Below are 21,016 nucleotides of genomic sequence, written 5' to 3'. Positions count from 1 at the left end.
TCAAGAAAGTGGATCCAACTGATCCTGCAAGTGCAGTTATTTAAAAACCGATCGAAAAAAGCTCCTTTACCATTATTTACAGGACGATTCAGTAAAAGGACAGGGCTTTGTGTGCACATTGCTTTTATCAGAAGCAGAAGCCTTTAAACCTTTATTTCATTTTATTTTATTTTGAGACTTCCTATTTAATCCAACAGCACAGTCTCCAAACAGAACTTCATTAAAATCAAAGTCTGGTTCTTCCTGGAGAAAAAAACCCTTGGCTCTCGCTTTCCTTCCCCATGTCGTAATTACGTTGTGTCTCAGGGAAATGAGTTCGATTTTTACAGTTGTAAGCACTTAAATTAAATTATGTTCTTGGCTCTGAAATGTTCGAAAAGGCACAGCCACCCCCCCAACAACCCCCCCCCCCCCCTGACTGCCCGCCATGCTGGGCTGATAGAAAAACCACCTTCAGCGCCATGGCAACCTCTGTGCTTAGCAGAAAACAGAACCCAGCCAAGGTCCTCACCATGGAGATGAGCTGTCCATCCATCCGTCTGACTGCCTTCCTGCCTGCCTGCCTGTCTGTCTGTCTGTCTGCCTGTCTGTCTGTCTGTTTGACTGCATGCCTGCCTGCCTGTCTATCTGTCTGTCTGTCTGCCTGCCTGCCTGCCTGTCTGTCTGTCTGTCTGTCTGCCTGCTTGTCTGCCTGTCTGTCTGTCTGTTTGACTGCATGCCTGCCTGCCTGTCTATCTGTCCGACTGCCTTCCTGCCTGCCTGCCTGTCTGTCTGTCTGCCTGCTTGTCTGCCTGTCTGTCTGTCTGTCTGTCTGCCTGCCTGCCTGCCTGTCTGTCTGTCTGTCTGTCTGTCCATCCGCCTGTCTGTCTGTCTGCCTGTCTGTCTGTCTGTTTGTCCGTCCGTTTGTTTGCTTGTCTGTCTGTCTGCCTGCCTGTCTGTGTTTCTCATACACTACTTCAGAGGGTTGGGGAGTGGAAGGGGGTGGGATGGACTGAAAAAAAGGACAAAAGCTTCTAGCAGCTTAAGGTGTAGAAACAGCAGGAGTGCTAATAAAATGCCTCACAATAATCAGACCTGCTGTAGGCTGTGACCCCCACAGGCCCAAAAGCAGGGGGGGGGGGTTCTGTTTTTAATTCCCCTTAAATTCAGACACGGCCTCCAGGAACTGAGTGGAGACTGCAGTAGACAAGAGAGCAAGGTTTGGAGCTTATTACTGACAGCAGAAGCAGAAGTCTTAGGGCCAATCAGCACGACCGGGAGCAAGGCCAAGCGATCGCCATGCGCCGCAGGCATCTCCAGAATGTTTCTGGAGCGTTCCCGGAGCGTTATTCCCAGTGTTCACCATGTAGTACTGGGAATGTTCCCGGAACGTTCTCTGAGAATTCCCAGGGTGTTCCAGCCACGTTCCAGGTGCACCCAAAGGTCATTCCCAGAGAGTTTTGGGAACATTCCTGGGATGTTCCCGGAGCGTTCCCGGGACGTTGCAGGAACACCCTGGGTTTCCCGGAGCATTCCGGAAGCGTTTGGGTGCGTTTTCGGTGCAGGACTCACCGCCCCCAGCATGATGCGCACGATGAGCCATCGGAACAGCCAGATGGTGACCCGGGACGGGGGGCAGCGGAGGGGCACCTGCGACAGGCTCCACAGGGGGCACAGGAAGATTCCCAAAAAGCCCGTCTCCAGAAGCTGGCTCTCCCAACCTGAGTCAGACACGAGTCACAGTTTAATCACTCTGCAGCCGATTCCCAACCTGAGTCAGACACGAGTCACAGGTTAATCACTCTGCAGCCGATTCCCAACCTGAGTCAGACACGAGTCACAGTTTAATCACTCTGCAGCCGATTCCCAACCTGAGTCAGACACGAGTCACAGGTTAATCACTCTGCAGCCGATTCCCAACCTGAGTCAGACACGAGTCACAGTTTAATAACTCAGCAGCTGATTCCCAACCTGAGTCAGACACGAGTCACAGTTTAATAACTCTGCAGCCGATTCCCAACCTGAGTCAGACACGAGTCACAGTTTAATAACTCTGCAGCCGATTCCCAACCTGAGTCAGACACGAGTCACAGTTTAATCACTCTGCAGCCGATTCCCAACCTGAGTCAGACACGAGTCACAGTTTATCACTCTGCAGCCGATTCCCACCTGAGTCAGACACGAGTCACAGTTTAATAACTCAGCAGCCGATTCCCAACCTGAGTCAGACACGAGTCACAGTTTAATCACTCTGCAGCTGATTCCCAACCTGAGTCAGAAACGAGTCACAGTTTAATAACTCTGCAGCCGATTCCCAACCTGAGTCAGACACGAGTCACAGTTTAATAACTCAGCAGCCGATTCCCAACCTGAGTCAGACACGAGTCACAGTTTAGTAACTCTGCAGCTGATTCCCAACCTGAGTCAGACACGAGTCACAGTTTAATAACTCAGCAGCCGATTCCCAACCTGAGTCAGACACGAGTCACGAGTCACGAGTTTTCTCATTCACTCTCTCTCTCGCTCTCTCTCTCTCACTCTCTCACCCACCTTTCTCTCATTCACTCTCTCTCTCTCTCGCTCTCTCTCTCTCTCTCTCTCACCCACCTTTCTCTCATTCACTCTCTCTCTCTCTCTCTCTCTCTCTCTCTCACCCACCTTTTTCTCATTCACTCTCTCTCTCGCTCTCTCTCTCTCACTCTCTCACCCACCTTTCTCTCATTCACTCTCTCTCTCTCTCGCTCTCTCTCTCTCACTCTCTCACCCACCTTTCTCTCATTCACTCTCTCTCTCGCTCTCTCTCTCTCTCTCACCCTCCGCTCCCTCCCTCCCTCTCCCTCTCTCTCACCCAGAGGGCATTAGGAGCCCCAGACAGCCCCAGGCTTTGGGCTGAAGCACAGAAGCTGCCTCACAGGGCAGTCCCGAGTCAGTCAGAGGGAAATGCAGAACTTCTCTTTGCATGCTGCTTTGCATGTAGGACAGGACAGAGGGGGGAGAGTGAGAGGGAAAGCCAGGGTTTGAATACCCAAATCAGGCCAGTTTTCACCCCTCCACAGCCTGTCCTGTGCCTCTCCATGCAAAGCGTCCCACAGCAGTTACCGTAGCAGAGCAACACAGCTCTGAGCTTCATACCGATATACAGGACGTGTGTTGTGTGTGGGTGTGTGCATGTGCGTGTGTGTGCAGGAGAGAGAGAGAGAGAGAGAGAGAGAGAAACAGGGGGATAAAGAGAGTGTGTGTGTGTGTGTGAGAGAGAGAAAGAGACAGGGATAAAGAGAGAGTGTGTGTGTAGGTGTGTATGTGTGTGTGTGTGTGTGTATGTAATGTGATCATCAGTCTTACACACTTCAAAAGCAGTGTAAAACTGAAAAGTGAATGCCCTCCACATCTATCTCTCTCTCTCTCTTACATCACCCTCTTCCTCTTCTCTCTCTCTCTCCTTTACATCTCCCTCTTCCTCTTCTCTCTCTCTCCTTTACATCCCCCTCTTCCTCTTCTCTCTCCTTTACATCCCCCTCTTCCTCTTCTCTCTCTTTCTCTCCTTCAGAGATTAATGCCCCTGATTTCCCCAACCCAGCCTTCATAAATATGAAACACAGTGAGCTCTCTACTTCCCTTTTAGTTTCCCTCAGTCTCCCCATTTCCTTCTCTCATTCTCTCTCTCTCTCTCCATCTTTCCTATGCTTCTTCCACCTCCCACCATCTCATCTCTTTCCCCACCTTTCTCTCTCCCTCTTTTTCTGTGGCCCTGTCTCTCTCTCTCTCTCTTTCTATTCCTCTTTCTCGTGCGCACACGCATGCACACACACACACAAAATCCACACACAAACAACACACAGCCCCCACCCCCCCACCCCCCAACACCCGCACATACACAGCCCCCCCCCCCCCCCCAAGACACACACAAACAACACACACACACACACATACACACACACACACGCATACACATTGTGAATACTGGACCTGCAAACATGGAAGCAATAATGTTGTCCCCATTAATGGCAGTGTCGGGCTTAAGGGTCTTTGGGCTTTTCCGTTAAAATGATAACCACATCGCTGGGACATCACCAGTCGATAACACTATCACAGATAACAGCCCCCCCTAACGACAGCCATTAGTAACCGGGGAAACCACCACATTAACCGTCTCGTTGAAGACCCGAGGGCTGAGGGTGCAATCCTTAAAACGATCAGTCCTGTTAACGGGCACCACTGACCAATCACGTCACAGCTATCAATCACCTCTAATAATCGTAGGGTAAAAACTGCTGAAACAACAATATTATATTTTATGAAAGACAAGCCTGTGTATCCACTGAAATGATCAATGCTGTAACTGCCAAACCGATCAATAAGATCGTCCTGGATATACTAATCCACTAAATCTACTAATCAGCAACTCAATGAGATCACTAGCTGTTGAATGAGCTGTGATTTGTCAGGGTTGGAGTGTGAACCTACAGGACAGCAGAGCACCAGGAACAGGGCTGGGCAGCCCTGCTCTAGCTGTTGAATGAGCTGTGATTTGTCACGGTTGGAGTGTAAACCTACAGGACAGTAGATCTCCAGGAACAGGGTTGGGCAGCCCTGCTTTAAGCCCTGAGTAAAACGTTCAGGTCAGGTAAACACAAGATAAACCATCATCCAGCGAGCCTCAGTCAGCAGGGTCATAACATTACTGCGCCTGACAACACTTTGGCAGTACAAGTACAAAATCCACGGTGTTCTTATCGCTATTATTATTATTATTATTATTTCAATGATAATATCCGTGCAGGGTGTGCAGCATTCACAAATACAGGAGGGCCAATGAGCATGTTTCATGAGCCCCCTTCTGTGCAGGAAACAGGAAGTGACCCGTGGGCGCCCCTGTCTCCCAGTTAAGTGACCTCTCAATTGGCCTGGCAGTATGGGACGCTCTCCGAAGCCATTCAGACCGACCCCCCCCCCGCCCCCTGCCCCTCGCCCTGCCGCCCTAGCAGATGTTCCCAATCGCTGGGGGCTGTACAGGTGTTGGGGGCGGTGCGGGGCAGGGGGCACAGAGGAATATTTTACCCCTGGGGGGTGGGGGTGGGGGGGGGGGGCATAACAAACAGTGAGCACTATACGGATAAAAACAACAATCAAAGAAGAAGATTATGTGCTGAATGTATCAAAAGGGGAAACAGGAAGTTGAGATACAGACGCGGGAATATGGCCGTCGAAAGCAGTCATCAACTCAAATCAAGCCAAATCTATTTCATTTGAACACAGCTTTTTTACAGAGAACTGTCACAGAGGCGCTTTACAGAGTAACAGAAGTAAAACAGGGGAGACACCAGGCCTGAACCCCCAAAAAGCAAGCAAGCAAGCAAGGTAAAAACTTCCCAGTGGGGAGAAAAAACTCCCCAATGGGAAGAAATCTCAGGAGGAACCCAGTTATGGAGGAGGAGCCTGGTGTAAAGTTATGCTGAACTTCTACAATGTCCTACACGAGAAAAAAACTGCCATTTTTGTCATGTTATTTAAAAAAAAAAAAAAAAAACATAATATTGACTTCCTTGGAAAAGCAGTGAGAGGGGCAACAAGACTGGCTGATGTGCCCTGGCCTCCCAGCCACACTCAATACAGCCATCTAACCAGTCCCCCATTTTAACTGGCTTAATAATCCCTCCCCCTCCACCTCGGCTGACATCCAGCGAGCGATGAGGTGCTGAGAGGTAACTGCATCACCAAGGCGGGGGCGGGGGGGGGCTGAAATGAGTCCCCCCCCTCACTGATTCACTGTAAAGCACTTTGAGGTCAGGAGCTAAGATGAGTAACACAAACACAACTGAGTAGCGCTATGGGATGCTATGGGATGCTACGGGACTTCAGGGAGACGTAAATAACCGGATCTCTTCAGTCTCAGGTGCCAGGACACTGCAGATGAATGAGTGTATGAGACAGGCTGAATGTACTATGCAAGGATGTTCATACATCCGTACATAGAGTCTGCTGCCAAACTCAACACACACGGTCACACGGACACACACACACACACGCACAGACACACACACACACACACACACGCAGACACACGCACACACGCACAGACACACACACACACACACACACACCACAGCAGACACACACACACGCACAGACACACACACACACACGCAGACACACACACACATGTACACGGACACAGGCACACGCACATACACACAGACATGCACACACACACACGCACAAATGTAGGATATAAATCATTATATGTATACTGTATCTTTGTATCTCACTCACTCTCTGTCAACCATGCACACACACAAACACTCACATACACATACATACACACACACAAACAAACACAGACTGACTGACTGACACACACACACTACATCACAGGCGTGTTTACTGTAAGCTGTGCAGACCAACATTAGCACAAAGGGGACATTCATGCAGCCCTTTCAGTTTTGACACCGTTCCATTTTCAGATGCTGCTCCACTGAGCGTGTGGGCGGAGCCTTCTACAGCGTTTAGACTCTTAAAGGGACAGCGCACTGATTGCAGATCTGTGCAGAGTCATGAGAGCAGAGAGAGAGGGAGAAGGAAAGGAGTGAGAGAGGGAAATAGAAAAAGAGGATGTGAAAGAGGGAAGAGAACAAAAAAGCAGAGAGAGAGAGAGAGAGAAAGAGGGAGAGAGAGAACAGGTCAAGCGCGCTGATAAATGAGACTGTGTTAGCCACCCACACTAAGCAGAGAAGTGCTCCAGTGAGACTCTAACTAACCATAAATAAGAGCATCACAAGGGTCTGATTTCACCAGTCCACCGACATCACCCTTCCTGTGCTCTCTCTTATACGCATATCCACCACAACCACCACCCTCGCCTTCTACACCTTCTCTCTTATACGCATATCCACCACAACCACCACCCTCGCCTTCTACACCTTCTCTCTTATACGCATATCCACCACAACCACCACCCTCGCCATCTACACCTTCTCTCTTATACGCATATCCAGCACAACCACCACCCTCACCTTCTACACCTTCTCTCTTATACGCATATCCAGCACAACCACCACCCTCGCCATCTACACCTTCTCTCTTATACGCATATCCACCACAACCACCACCCTCACCTTCTACACCTTCTCTCTTATACGCATATCCAGCACAACCACCACCCTCGCCTTCTACACCTTCTCTCTTATACGCATATCCAGCACAACCACCACCCTCGCCTTCTACACCTTCTCTCTTATACGCATATCCAGCACAACCACCACCCTCGCCTTCTACACCTTCTCTCTTATACGCATATCCAGCACACACCACCCTCGTCCTTCTACACCTTCTCTCTTCTATACGCATTATCCACACAACCACCACCCTCACCTTCTACACCTTCTCTCTTAAACGACTCCATCACAACCACCACCCTCGCCTTCTACACCTTCTCTCTTATACGCATATCCAGCACAACCACCACCCTCGCCTTCTACACCTTCTCTCTTATACGCATATCCAGCACAACCACCACCCTCGCCTTCTACACCTTCTCTCTTATACGCATATCCAGCACAACCACCACCCTCGCCTTCTACACCTTCTCTCTTATACGCATATCCAGCACAACCACCACCCTCGCCTTCTACACCTTCTCTCTTATACGCATATCCAGCACAACCACCACCCTCGCCTTCTACACCTTCTCTCTTATACGCATATCCAGCACAACCACCACCCTCGCCTTCTACACCTTCTCTCTTATACGCATATCCAGCACAACCACCACCCTCGCCTTCTACACCTTCTCTCTAAGGCAGGGGTGCACAACTCCAGTCCTGGAGGCCCGATCCGCATGCTGGTTTTTGTTCCAACCGATTACCATTTCTTACAGCTCTATGAACTATGCTGCTTCACTCCTGTACTTAAGCACAGTGAAATCTCTAGGATACACTTGCAGACTGTGACTCTAGCTGTTGCTTATACACATGTCAGATCAAGATATGATTGGGCCAATTCAATAAATGTTGGGAAATGTTGGCACCCCTGCTCAAAGACGACTCCATCACAACCACCACCCTCACCTTCCACACAGCCAGTCACGTTGCCTTTTATTTTCATGTCCTTACATCACGAGTTCAAAGGTCAAGGTCACGGAGGCCTCTGAGTTTCTCACTTCCTGCTCCTAACTTTACGCTCCCAAGTGGGCGGGGAAAGTTCCTTTTTTTTTTTGTTTGCCGAATCCTGAACGCACCGTCGAAAGCCCCACTAGTGGGGCGTGTGTTAGGGGTGAAGCGCGGAGGCCAGAAGCTCCCGATGTGTGCGTTCTGATTTCCTGTCACCTGTTTGTGGGCGTGAAACTCCCACTGCTGCTCCGCTTCTCACTCCTTCCCCTAAACTCAGACGCTCAAAGCTCATGTTTCAAGGGCACAGTTCCCCTGATACGTACTCTCTCTCTCTCCCCCTCTCTCTCTCTCTCTCCCTCTCTCTCTCTCTCTCTCCCTCTCTCTCTCTCTCCCTCCCTCTCTCTCCCTCTCCCTCTGCATCTGAAGGCAGAGATTCAAGTCTCTTCAGTAAAACTGGAAAATCACCATCTGCAGACATACAGTGGGTAGGGGAGCATACAGTCAGTGGAGTACGGTCTGCAGTGGATAGTCAGTGTGGTACAGACTGTAGGGGATAGTCAGTGTGGTACAGACTGTAAGGGATAGTCACTGTGGTACAGACTGTAGGGGATAGTTGGAGCGGTACAGACTGTAGGGGATAGTCAGAGTAGTACAGACTGTAAGGGATAGCCACTGTGGTACAGACTGTAAGAGATAGCCACTGTGGTACAGACTGTAAGAGATAGCCACTGTGGTACAGACTGTAGGGGATAGTGGGGGTCAGGGTTAGGTAGTCTTTGTTAGGCTGGCTCATGGGGGGCACAACATGGAACACTAGAACACTGTGGAACACTCACACTGAGGGGGGGGGACACATCCCCCTATCCCCAAATACATATACACATACAAACACAAATACACACACACATACACACGTTAACACACACACTCTACACTCACACACACACCCACAGTAGCTGTCAGAGGTTTTGGACACTGGGGGGGACGCACATCCTCATTTCCCATAAAGCTGTGCCTCGAGCCCCCACCCCCCCCCAATTGCCCGAGGCCCCGCCCATACCCTTCGCAGGGCAGACGAGACACAGGACTTATGTGAGGAACAAACACTGAGCCAAAAACACAGACGTCTGGAGAGAGGACAGGACACCACAGCATTTATCCAGAACACATGCAGAGGGAGACAGAGGGAGAGGGAGAGAGGAGAGGAGAAGAGAGAGGCAGGAAAAGCAAGGAGGAGGGGAGAGAGAGAGAGACAGGACACCACAGCATTTATCCAGAACACATGCAGAGGGAGACAGAGGGAGGGGAGAGGGGAGAGAGAGGGGGAGGGGAGGGAGAGAGAGAGAGGACAGGACACCACAGCATTTATCCAGAACACATGCAGAGGGAGACAGAGGGAGAGAGAGAGAGACAGAGAGAAACAGAGGGAGAGAGAGGGAGACGGAGGGGGAGAGAGAGAGAGAGAGAGAAAGAGAGGGAGGGGAAGGGGAGAGAGAGAGAGAAACAGAGGAAGGGGGAGAGAGGGAGAGAATGAGCACACTTCCCTCCCCACAGCGGGACGAGAGACGGGACGGTCCCGGCCAGCGTTTGGGCGCTGAGGGACGCGCCCTCGCCAGACCCACGCCAGCACGCCAGCGCGGAACGCGTCATTACAGGAGAGTGGGGTCGCCAGATGTGCGCCCTCTCCCCAGCTCACAGCAGGCCCCTGACCCTGGCCCTGACGGCTACGAAACAGCCTCTGAAAACACCCTTACTGACACCCAAAAGAGCTTGCGCACCCGTGTGGTGACCTCACAGATCAGACTGGATCCTGACTGCGACGCATCGCTAACCAGCGCCTCCTCTGGCCAGTTGGGAAGCTTCCAACGGAAGCTAACAATACATAATGAGGAGAACAGGCCATTCAGCCGATCTAGAACATAAGAACACAAGTATGCATAGTGAGGAGTGTCAGTGCTGTATCAGCTGAATGAGGAGTGTCAGTGCTGTGTCAGATGATCGAGGAGTGTCAGTGCTGTATCAGCCTGATTAAACATATGACACTCAGAACAGGCGTGCGCAGTGCTGTACACTAAGAACATCTGAATCAGCTAGGATTCTGACTGCGAGATGAACGAGGGGCATGCTGTGCCAGATGAATAACTTCAGTGCTAATACTAATGAGGAGAAAGGTCAGTTCAGTCCGATCTAGACAATAAGAGACACAGTATGCATGAATGAGGAGTGTCAGTGCTGTATCAGCTGAATGAGGAGTGTCAGTGCTGTATCAGCTGAATGAGGAGTGTCAGTGCTGTGTCAGATGATGAACACAAAACACTAAGAACAGGCAGATATGCGTCAGAGCAGAACACTAAGAAATCTGGAAATGCTTCAGCTTTTTTTCCAACAACACTGATGGAGGATGGGGGGGTGGCATAGCTACGCGCCAGATGGACATATACTACTTTCTGCTAATTGTTTCCTTCAGTTTCCAAACACCCCAAAACACTGCCTGCCAGCACCTTCCCCTTACCCAACCTCACTAACTAATTTTAACAAAAACTCCAATTGGTCCAGTAAACCCTTCATTAAGCAGTTTTTTACAGAATGAATTTGGGAGAAACAGGGGTCAAAGGTCAGAAGGGGAGGGGCTAATACACAGCAGCTGGGCAGCAACGGAACACTCCGGGCCTTCAGAGGTTAGGCCCCGCCTACACTTCCCAGCTGCCTGGCAACCTGATTGCCATGACAACCAGAGAAGCAGATCATAAAATGGCTTCCATCAGGAGAAAACTCATTACAAACAGGACACCCCGAACTTAACACGAGAGTGAATCTCAACCAGGAGAGCTAAGAGAGTGCATCATCGATAACTCTAGGGCCATAACTACAGCTCGCAAATACTCATTTATTATCACATTTTGACTGGTTTATCAGGGACGTGCAGGACAACCAAACGCCATGGTGCCTGAGAGGCAGTCTCACAGTAGATTGCTTGCACTTACATCAGTGGCTGCCCCACCCTGTTCCTGGACATCTACCGTCCTGTAGGTTTACACACCAACCCTAACAAAGCACACCTCATTCAACAGCTAGGGCAGGGCTGCCCTGCCCTGTTCCTGGAGATCTACTGTCCTGTAGGTTTACACTCCAACCCTAACAAAGCGCACCTCATTCAACTGCTAGAGATCTCAATAAGCTGCTAATTAGTTGAGTCAGGTATGCCAGATTAGGGTTGAAATGCAAACCAACAGGATGGTAGATCTCCAGGAACAAGGTTGGGAACCGCTGATTTACACACTGCTTACTAAATTTTGAATCCCTGGTTTGCAGGGAATAGCCTGGTGAGTAAAGCCCTCCTCCCTGGGGCAAAGTTACAAGCAGTCATGCCCCCCCCACCCCCACACACCCCCACCCCCTTCCAGAACCATCAACCACTACCATGATACTGCAGAGCCCACCCACATTTAACTCTGTACTTTAAAACATTTTGCTTCTTTTTAAACTTCTAAAAAACGTTCTTTAAGAGGCAACTCATAAAAAAAAACAGGAACACAGAATATTAATATAAGACAGAACTTATTTCTAAAAAGAGGGAAAAAATTCACACTTACCAAAAGAATACCTGGAAAAGAAATGAGGGAGAGAGACAAAAGAAATATTAGCAAATATATCTATGTGTCTCAATATATTAGCAATATTTAGACACAAAATGTAAGAGCATTCTTACGCAGTTTAACATTTGGATTAGTGCCTATCTGCATGCATGTTTAATAAACGTGCAATTAAGAGGGAAATATAACATTCTCTGGAGTAAAAGAGAAATCTTTTAATGAAACAAAAATACACTTTTGTATGTGCACCATATCACAAGTTATAGGCACAATTCCCTGCACACTTGCTGTCTAAGAACCACAACTGTCCTAGCGTTAACCCGGTCACAAAAGTAAGGACCTGGTTTCCATCTCAGGAGAATTATAATAATAACAGACAATCAAGCTGAGAAACACTGTCTAAAAGATAATGCAGAAATTAGATAATCTTCAGAGTTGGAAGCTCATTAAAAATATTGGTGAGCTTTACTTTTTTGTGTGTGTGTGTTTCGTTTTAATCACAGGCACTTTCAGGAAGCACAGTACAGTGAACGGTTCAATTAATTATTACAAGACGTACAGTAAGTCTACAGGTCAGTGCCAAACATGCATGAGGTAAATTATTGCTTTCCGTTTGCCTAATTTGTCCAAGCCTATAACTTTCCACAGTGTACGTTTATTACTTAAGCCTATGTTATTTTAATCACCGGACTTTATTGCTGTTGTCCCTCTTTAATATATTGCTATGATTACTTTCACGTGCTACCATAAGGCTGTAGAAATGACGTTTCTTTTCCTGAATGATTTAAATGATATGGGTGCAGAGCTCCCAATTCTCTGATGAGAGAACATAAAAAAAAGATTGTTTATAAATGTAAATTGTAAAAACCACTTTCCACATGTGTGCGAGTGTGAGAGAGGAGAGAGAGAGAAAGAGAGAGACGGAGAGAGAGAGAATACAATTACTTAGGTTTGAAAATAAATTCCGCAAAGAAATTTCAATTCAGCAGTGAACAAACTGGAAGAGGCTTTTAATAACATAAAACAGCAAATCGACTTTGAAATTCCAAATATAATTTGGCTTAAACTACTTGAATCAATAATTGATCCAACTGCCAAATTGTAGCAGTGAAGTGTTGGGTCCACTTTTGCTAAATGGCACAAACAACAAATTGAAACCCTGCATGCACAGTTCTGAAAGAGCATCTTGCATGTTCGAAAACAACAAACAACGCATGCAGGGCAGAATTAGACCAATTAGCCAATATTAATCAGAACTCTAAAGATGGCAAAAACATGAAAACATTTTTAAAAAACCCCATCTAACATCACAACAAAGCCCAGAAGAGTGGAGCACAGAAAAGAGTCCCCTCCATCGGCTGGTACTGACCGATGCTCAGTTCACTCACCAAAACTCACAAACCGCAGGCCCAGGGCCAACACACTGACATGATATCAATCAGAGTCAACCAAACTACAACCTATCAAAAGCACATTTGCATCGCCAAATGGTGCGCACAAACGCAGAGCGAAATGCAGCGCTCTCCGGCCCTGAACAGACAGTCGACCCGGGCAGATCACCTGAACAGGAAGACCTGACCATTTTAAAAACACCGAGAAGCACCTTGACAAAAAAACGCAGACTGAGGGAGCACGGCCTGGCCATCGAGAAAGGACGGCGGTGGAAACGGTGGCTGCGTACTGAGGAATGACTGTGCCAACGCTGCCCTCGGAGGGCGGGGCAGACAGAGCAATAACACAACCGGTGATTGGTCGCGTTACTGGCTCTGCGTGCGCTAAATGGTTTTGCACATGCTAAAGGTCTCAGTAAATCTGGCCCATGGTTTCACAAGATTTTATTTCTACACATTATCCTGTCACGCAGCTGGGCACATTTACTCCAAAAAAAAAATTCAGGTGAAGTAATTTTGCTCAAGGGAACAAGCGCAGTACCACAAGCAGGAATTGAACCCGCAACCTTTTGATTATAAACAGGGTGACTGTGTTTTTCTAAAACACATGACCCACTTGGATTCAATCATTCATTAAAATGAATATCCTCGGAGAGTCCCCATAGGCAGTGGATTAGCACAGTCACCTAATTAATCATATAATTATTGGCTAATTATGGTCCCCAAAAAAAGCTATTTGTTTTTCCAACACTAGGGCAGGATGAAAATTAAACAAGGACATAAAGTCACACAAAAAAAAGCCTCAGCAACTGCATGCACGAGTACAAGCCTGGCACACTGCACATCTGCCTGATACTATAAACACACACGCACACATACACACACACACACACAAGCACACAATGACCTAACATTTACAATAAAAAAAACATCGCCTACAGTCTTGCTGTATGGTATGAGGGGGGGGTAGTCTGTCAGCAAATGGGAGGGAGCTTTGGTCGACAAATCAAATTAAATCCAAATGTACTTATATAGCACATTTTACAAACAACTGTCACAATACACTTCACAGACAACCCCCACAGGAAGCAGTGGCAAGGAAAAACACCATGGTAACAGAAAGGAAAGCTGGATGTCTAGATGTCATCCACAAATTGACGACTGCAAACATTCCACCATAGAAAACTGGAAAAGCCCAAATTCCATGCCGTTCTCAATAAGCATGTCAGCAAAAGCCATTTATTCAATCGGGGTTGTTAAAATGGAGTGTTTGCACTGAAAAACACATCGGTCAATTTGAGGACGGCAGCTAACCGAAACTCTCTTTCATTAATCCCCTTCACATGTGTATAAGAGCGTGTATTAGAGTGTACATGTGTATAAGAGTGTGTACATGTGTGTATTAGTGGGTACATGTGTATAAGAGCGTGTATATGCGTGTATTAGAGTGTACATGTGTATAAGAGTGTGTACGTGTGTGTATTAGTGGGTACATGTGTATAAGAGCGTGTATATGTGTGTATTAGAGTGTACATGTGTATAAGAGCGTGTATATGTGTGTATTAGAGTGTACATGTGTATAAGAGCGTGTATATGTGTGTATTAGAGTGTACATGTGTATAAGAGCGTGTATATGCGTGTATTAGAGTGTACATGTGTATAAGAGTGTGTACATGTGTGTATTAGTGGGTACATGTGTATAAGAGCGTGTATATGCGTGTATTAGAGTGTACATGTGTATAAGAGCGTGTACATGCGTGTATTAGAGTGTACATGTGTATAAGAGCGTGTATATGCGTGTATTACAGTGTACATGTGTATAAGAGTGTGTACGTATGTATTAGTGTGTACATGTGTATAAGAGGTTATTGCTGTATTAGAGTGACAGTATAAGAGTGTGTACGTGTGGTATTATGACTGTGTATAAGGGTGTATATGTGTGATTGGGGAGTGTAACATGTGTATAAGAGTGTAGTACGTGTGTGTATTTAGTGGTACATGTGTAAAGAGCGGTATATTTTGTGATAGGTGTACATGTGTATAGAGGTGTATACGTGTATTAGAGTGTACTGTGAGTCGTGTTGTATAGGGCGTGTATATGCTGTGATTAGGTGTACATGTGTTAGACGTTATGGTGTATTGAGTGTACATGTGTAAGAGCGTGTATTGGATTAGTGTACATGTGTTAGTGGTGTATAGTGGTAGTGTAAAGAGCGTGTATATGGTTTAAGTGACTGGTATAAGTGTGTAGTGGGTATGAGTGTACTGTTATAAGAGGTTTGTGATAGGGGTTTAGAGGGGTATAATTGGATAAGAGTGAATGTGTGTTTAGGGTACATGTGTATAGCGTGTATATGTGTTTAAGTGTAATTGTATAAAGGTTATTGGTATAGAGTGTACATGTGTAAGAGCGGTTATGCGGTATTAGAGGTACATGTGTATAAGAGCGTGTATATGCGTGTATAGAGTGTACATGTGTATAAGAGCGTGTATATGTGTGTATTAGAGTGTACATGTGTATAAGAGTGTGTACGTGTGTGTATTAGTGTGTACATGCGTGTATTAGAGTGTACATGTGTATAAGAGCGTGTATATGCGTGTATTAGAGTGTACATGTGTATAAGAGCGTGTATATGCGTGTATTAGAGTGTACATGTGTATAAGAGTGTGTACGTGTGTGTATTAGTGGGTACATGTGTATAAGAGCGTGTATATGTGTGTATTAGAGTGTACATGTGTATAAGAGCGTGTATATGTGTGTATTAGAGTGTACATGTGTATAAGAGTGTGTACGTGTGTGTATTAGAGTGTACATGTGTATAAGAGTGTGTACATGTGTGTATTAGTGTGTACATGTGTATAAGAGCGTGTATATGCGTGTATTAGAGTGTACATGTGTATAAGAGCGTGTATATGCGTGTATTAGAGTGTACATGTGTATAAGAGCGTGTATATGTGTGTATTAGAGTGTACATGTGTATAAGAGTGTGTACGTGTGTGTATTAGTGTGTACATGCGTGTATTAGAGTGTAGATGTGTATAAGAGGGTTTAAATGTGTGTATTACTGTGTACATGTGTATAAGAGTGTGCATATGTGTGTATTAGAGTGTACATGTGTATAAGAGTGTGTACATGTGTGTATTAGAGTGTACATGTGTATAAGTGTGTACATGTGTGTATTAGTGTGTACATGTGTGTATTAGAGTGTACATGTGTATAAGAGCGTGTACATGTGTGTATTAGTGTGTACATGTGTGTATTAGAGTGTACATGTGTATAAGAGCGTGTACATGTGTGTAGCAGTGTGTACATGCACGTTTGAGCCTGTACATGAGTATATGAGTGTATGAGTGTATACAAGTGTGTATGAGTGGGTACATGCGTATATGAGTGTGTACATGCGTGTATGAGTGTGTATACGCAAGTTTGAGTGTGTACATGCGTGTATAGGTGTGTACATGCATGTACGAGGGTGTACTTGTGTGTATGAGTGTGTACATGTGAGTTTGAGTGCGTATATGAGTATATAAGTGTATGAGTGGGTTTCAGTGGGTACATGCATATATAAGTGTATATGCATGTGTACATGTGTGTATTAATGTGTACATTCATGTATTCTTGTGCATATGCGTGTGTGCATGGGTAGATGTGTGTACTAATGTGTACATGCATGTATGCTTGTGTATATGCATGTATGTATGTGTGGGACTCCCTTCACTCACCAGATCTGTCCCACGCTGACCAGGGAGTGGTAGAGCACCCAGAGCAGGGCCATGATGATCATGTTGGCCCTCCCGGCCAGCAGCACCCCCCCGGACAGCAGCAGGCCCAGCAGGGCTATCCCGTCCAGGTTGGCGTCCATGTCCGTCCAGTCCAGGAACCAGAGCAGCGTGGGGGCGTAGGCCAGGGCCGACAGGTCGATCTTCCCGCCCACATAGCGCTTCACGCTCCGCAGGTAGTCCTCGCAGGGGGTCAGCCCGCGCTGTCCAATCAGCTGCTTGTTCTGGTTGTAGGCCACGCCGAACGCCACGACTGCGGACAAGGGGTGAGATCGAGAGAGAGGGAGAGGGTTAATCCGGCTGTACGAACGGACCGCTTTTGTTACGCTGCAGGTTTGTGTAACATTCGTTCTGCAGGACAGCTATTCCCAAGCCTGTTCCTGGGGATCTACCGTCCTGTAGGCTTTCACTCCAACCCTAACAAAGCGTGCCTCACTCAATAGCTACAGATCTCTTTGACCTTTGCACTTCTGTGAGTAGCTCTGCGTAACGGCGCCTGCTAAATGTCTATGTGAACATAAATGGATCGTATTTGAAAACGATAACCGCATTAGGATTATAGGAAGCCCGCGCTACCCCTTTCCACCCCCACTCCCGTACTGAGTTTTCAGCTCCCATACAACAACCACTTCCTCCAGTATTTCAGTCACTTCCACCAGCATTTCAGTCACCTCCTCCAGCATTTCAGTCATTTTCTCCAGCATTTCAGTCACCTCCTCCAGCATTTCAGTCACCTCCTCCAGCATTACAGTCACCTCCTCCAGAATTTCAGTCATTTTCTCCAGCATTTCAGTCACCTCCTCCAGTATTTCAGTCACCTCCTCTAGTATTTCAGTCAGTTTCCTCCAGCATTTCAGTCACTTCCTCCAGCATTTAAGCACTTCCTCTGCATGTTAAGGCCTCACAGAGAGAGAGGGTGAGAGAGGGAAAGAGAAAAGAGAGAGAAAGGGAGCAAGGAAGAGAGAGAATGGGAGAGACAAAGAAAGAGAGTTCCCTAATGTCACCCTTACCCTGCTCATCCATAACCCTGAGTTGTTAGCAGGACATTTCAGAACAGTAGAATGTTTTGTTCTCATCTCTTCCCTTCAAAAGCTAAATACCCCCACAGCCACCCCCCATTATTCACAGGTGAGGACAGGTCCATGGGTCACCCCCCCAGCAGGGTTTCGGCTATCCACCACATCCTGCTGTCCCAAACTGAGCCAGAGGCACCTGCACAAGGCCAGCCCAACCTTTCCTCTTACACCAGAGAGAGATAGAGAGATAGACACAGAGACAGAGACAGAGAGAGAGAGAGCGGGAGGGAGCGAGCGAGAGAGAGAGAGCGGGAGGGAGAGAGAGAGAGAGAGTGGGAGGGAGAGAGAGAGAGAGAGAGAGTGGGAGAGAGGTGATAAAAATCAACCTGCGCCACAAAGACATCCATAACAAAGACAGTGATTGATTCTCCCTTATCTTCCTCCCTTTCTCTCTCTCTTTAGCCACCAGTGCCCTGGCATTAATGGGGCCCATTTTATCTGAAAGAGAGAGAGAGGAAAGGGAGAGAGAGAGAGAGAGGGAGCAGGAGAGAGAGAGAGGAAAGGGAGGGAGAGAGAGAGAGAGAGAGAGAGAGAGGAAAAGGAGGGAGAGAGAGAGAGAGAGAGAGAGAGCGGCACCGTTTCCCTCCTCGAACAAACAGGCCTCTGTCCGGGGGGACTCCACTTCCTTTTCTCTCCTGACTGGGGAGACCTGCGGAGGGCAGCTAACAAAAGAGCCTTCACACACGCGCAGCCCCCCCCCCCCCAACACCCCTGACACCCCCCCTGCCCCACACCCCCAACACCCCCCCCCCACAGCCGCCGTCACATCAAACCCTCACTGGGCCCTTTGTGGCTGCACAATGGGAGCGTTCTTACGCCTCCTGTGCAGGACACGGCCACAAACGCTGGGCGCTGGGGCGATTCGGAATTTAAGGGGCAGTGGGGTGGGGGGGAGGGTTTGTCTAGGCACTGCCACCAATCGAAACAACACCCCCCCCCCCCCCCCTTCGGTAGCATCAACCCTGGAATTATGCACATGCTCACATATTAGGTGTTCAGAAGGCAAAGTCACTTCATATCACACTACATTCACTCAGCAGACACTTTCACCAATCACAGGAGAATCACAGGGAAATCACAGGGAAATCACAGGGGAATCACAGGGAAATCACAGGAGCATCACAGGAGAATCACAGGAGAATCACAGGGAAATCACAGGAGAATCACAGGGAAATCACAGGAAAATCACAGGAGAATCACAGGGAAATCACAGGAGAATCACAGGGAAATCACAGGAGCATCACAGGAGAATAAATATTTCTTAATGCACACTCATTTTCTGAAGCGACTGAGGTAAAGCATGCTGCTCAGTGATACAACGGCAGTGCCCCAACTCAAAATATGAATCAAACCTGCAACTTCTGAGCTACAAGCTCTGCTTCTCTAACAATTATGGCACACTGCAATTCCACACTTTGCAACTGACTGACCGATTAATCTATTGCCCGACCGGTTAATCTGCTGATTGACCGATTGATCTACTGCCCGACCGATTAATCTACTGACTGACCGATTAATCTACTGCCCAATTCTTTCATCAAACAAATTGAATAGATCTCACATGCAAAAGTGTAACAATTTCACTGTGATTTCCACCGAATGACTTTTTAAAGGACGGTCGGCAGACAGCCCTCATTTTGTTTAGGACTTTATTCAGCCAGGGGGAAAACAGACAGCCTTACAGACTGAGATGGGACTGGGCTACAGAGGTCAGCGTCATGGCGGGGGGATTTGTCTATATCTGTGGGGGGATTTGTCTATATCTGTATGAGTCTCACCTGACTGATCTTTCAAATCACTTTGCTGTATGACTGATCTCTGCTAATCACGATGCTGTATGACTGATCTCTGCTAATCATAGTACTGTATACAAATACAAAAATCCACGTCACGTCCGCGTGCGATACCGCGCGAAGACTGTGACACGTCCGCGCGCTGAGTTTGCACTACTGAACTGCACTACGCAGGAGCTCGGACTACGGAATCCAGTTCATCCGTTTATATTACATACAACAGGGTCATCGACACAGCGGCCGGTGGCTCGTGTGGGCTTAACTACCCATGATCTATATTTAATAGATAACTTTCTAAATATTGTAAATCGAGATCGAAAATGAAATATTGAATAGTAGCTACCGACGAAGAGACAGGTAGTCAGAAACGTGAGCAAGGTGCAGTTGCAACGTTTATGGATGAGTTAGCAGACTTCCAGAAGGTCCCTCCGCACGTGTTTTGCTTTTCACCCAGTAAAACGAAATCCTAGTTATCATAGGCCTATAACGCGGCGTATGGGTCAATGCATTTAGTATATTTATAATTCAGTTATCCGCGTGCCTGCTTTCGGCTATTTAACAGAATAATTTGCAATAATCGGGAATGACATTGGAAATGTAACGGGATAAACTCACAGTAAATAAAAGCAATGGACCGCAGCAGCACGATTCGTGTCAGCCAGAACGTCCCGGTTTGCAAAGTGACAGCACCCAGTGTGCCATGTACAGTCTGCACTTCTTCGCCGTTCGTGTCACTACTCTCTTCGGAGAGTTTTGTGGCCGGTTTAGCTGTGTCTGTCTTTCTTTTTCTCAAAACATTTCCGTCGGTTTCCAGTCTCTGCATGGACGCGGCCATCTTGGCAGCTGTCTCTGCGCAGACTCAGTGCGCCGTAGAAACACAGGTCGTTCTGTCATTGGGTTCTTCGTCCTGCCACACCAGACAGCGCATTTTTTCGAATTCCCCAGTGAGAAATACTTTTTATGCCGCAAAGAACTGAAGATACAGAAAGTCCTGCCCTATATAGTGTGTTCAAATGAAATGTCGCGCCCGTTTTACCTAGTAGCCTGTGTAGTAATCTTGCTTGTTTTAATTCTCATACGGATTATTGCTTGATTATTGGCTACGATGAAACTGGCAAACTCTTTTAAAGCGTTCTGAAGATATTTGCGATGCTACATCGCAGTGTAATGCAAGCTGGAATAAGAAAATATCGTAGCTTATGAAATGGACACACGAAAAAGAAGGTTAAACGAGAAACAATAACGCTCATTAATTGAGGGATTTTTGATAGTAATAATATCTATCGCCCGTTAACTAGC

The 21,016-nt window shown here is 47.3% G+C and overlaps 1 protein-coding gene across 1 annotated transcript in view; it reads right to left on the bottom strand.

Moving 5' to 3' along the window:
- The window catches only part of lmf1 (lipase maturation factor 1), a 55,138-nt gene extending 34,525 nt beyond the window's left edge, over positions 1 to 20,613 (bottom strand). The window contains 4 exon segments of the mRNA XM_064324375.1: positions 1,552 to 1,700; positions 11,678 to 11,688; positions 16,792 to 17,101; positions 20,333 to 20,613. Coding sequence (XP_064180445.1) covers positions 1,552 to 1,700; positions 11,678 to 11,688; positions 16,792 to 17,101; positions 20,333 to 20,552 — 690 coding nt within the window. The 5' untranslated portion in view covers positions 20,553 to 20,613.
- Positions 20,614 to 21,016: the final 403 nt, after the last annotated feature.

This window comes from Anguilla rostrata, chromosome 2 (assembly GCF_018555375.3).
Source record: "Anguilla rostrata isolate EN2019 chromosome 2, ASM1855537v3, whole genome shotgun sequence".
Classification (NCBI taxonomy): Eukaryota; Metazoa; Chordata; class Actinopteri; order Anguilliformes; family Anguillidae; genus Anguilla; species Anguilla rostrata.
This window is presented reverse-complemented; position numbering and strand designations above follow the sequence as displayed.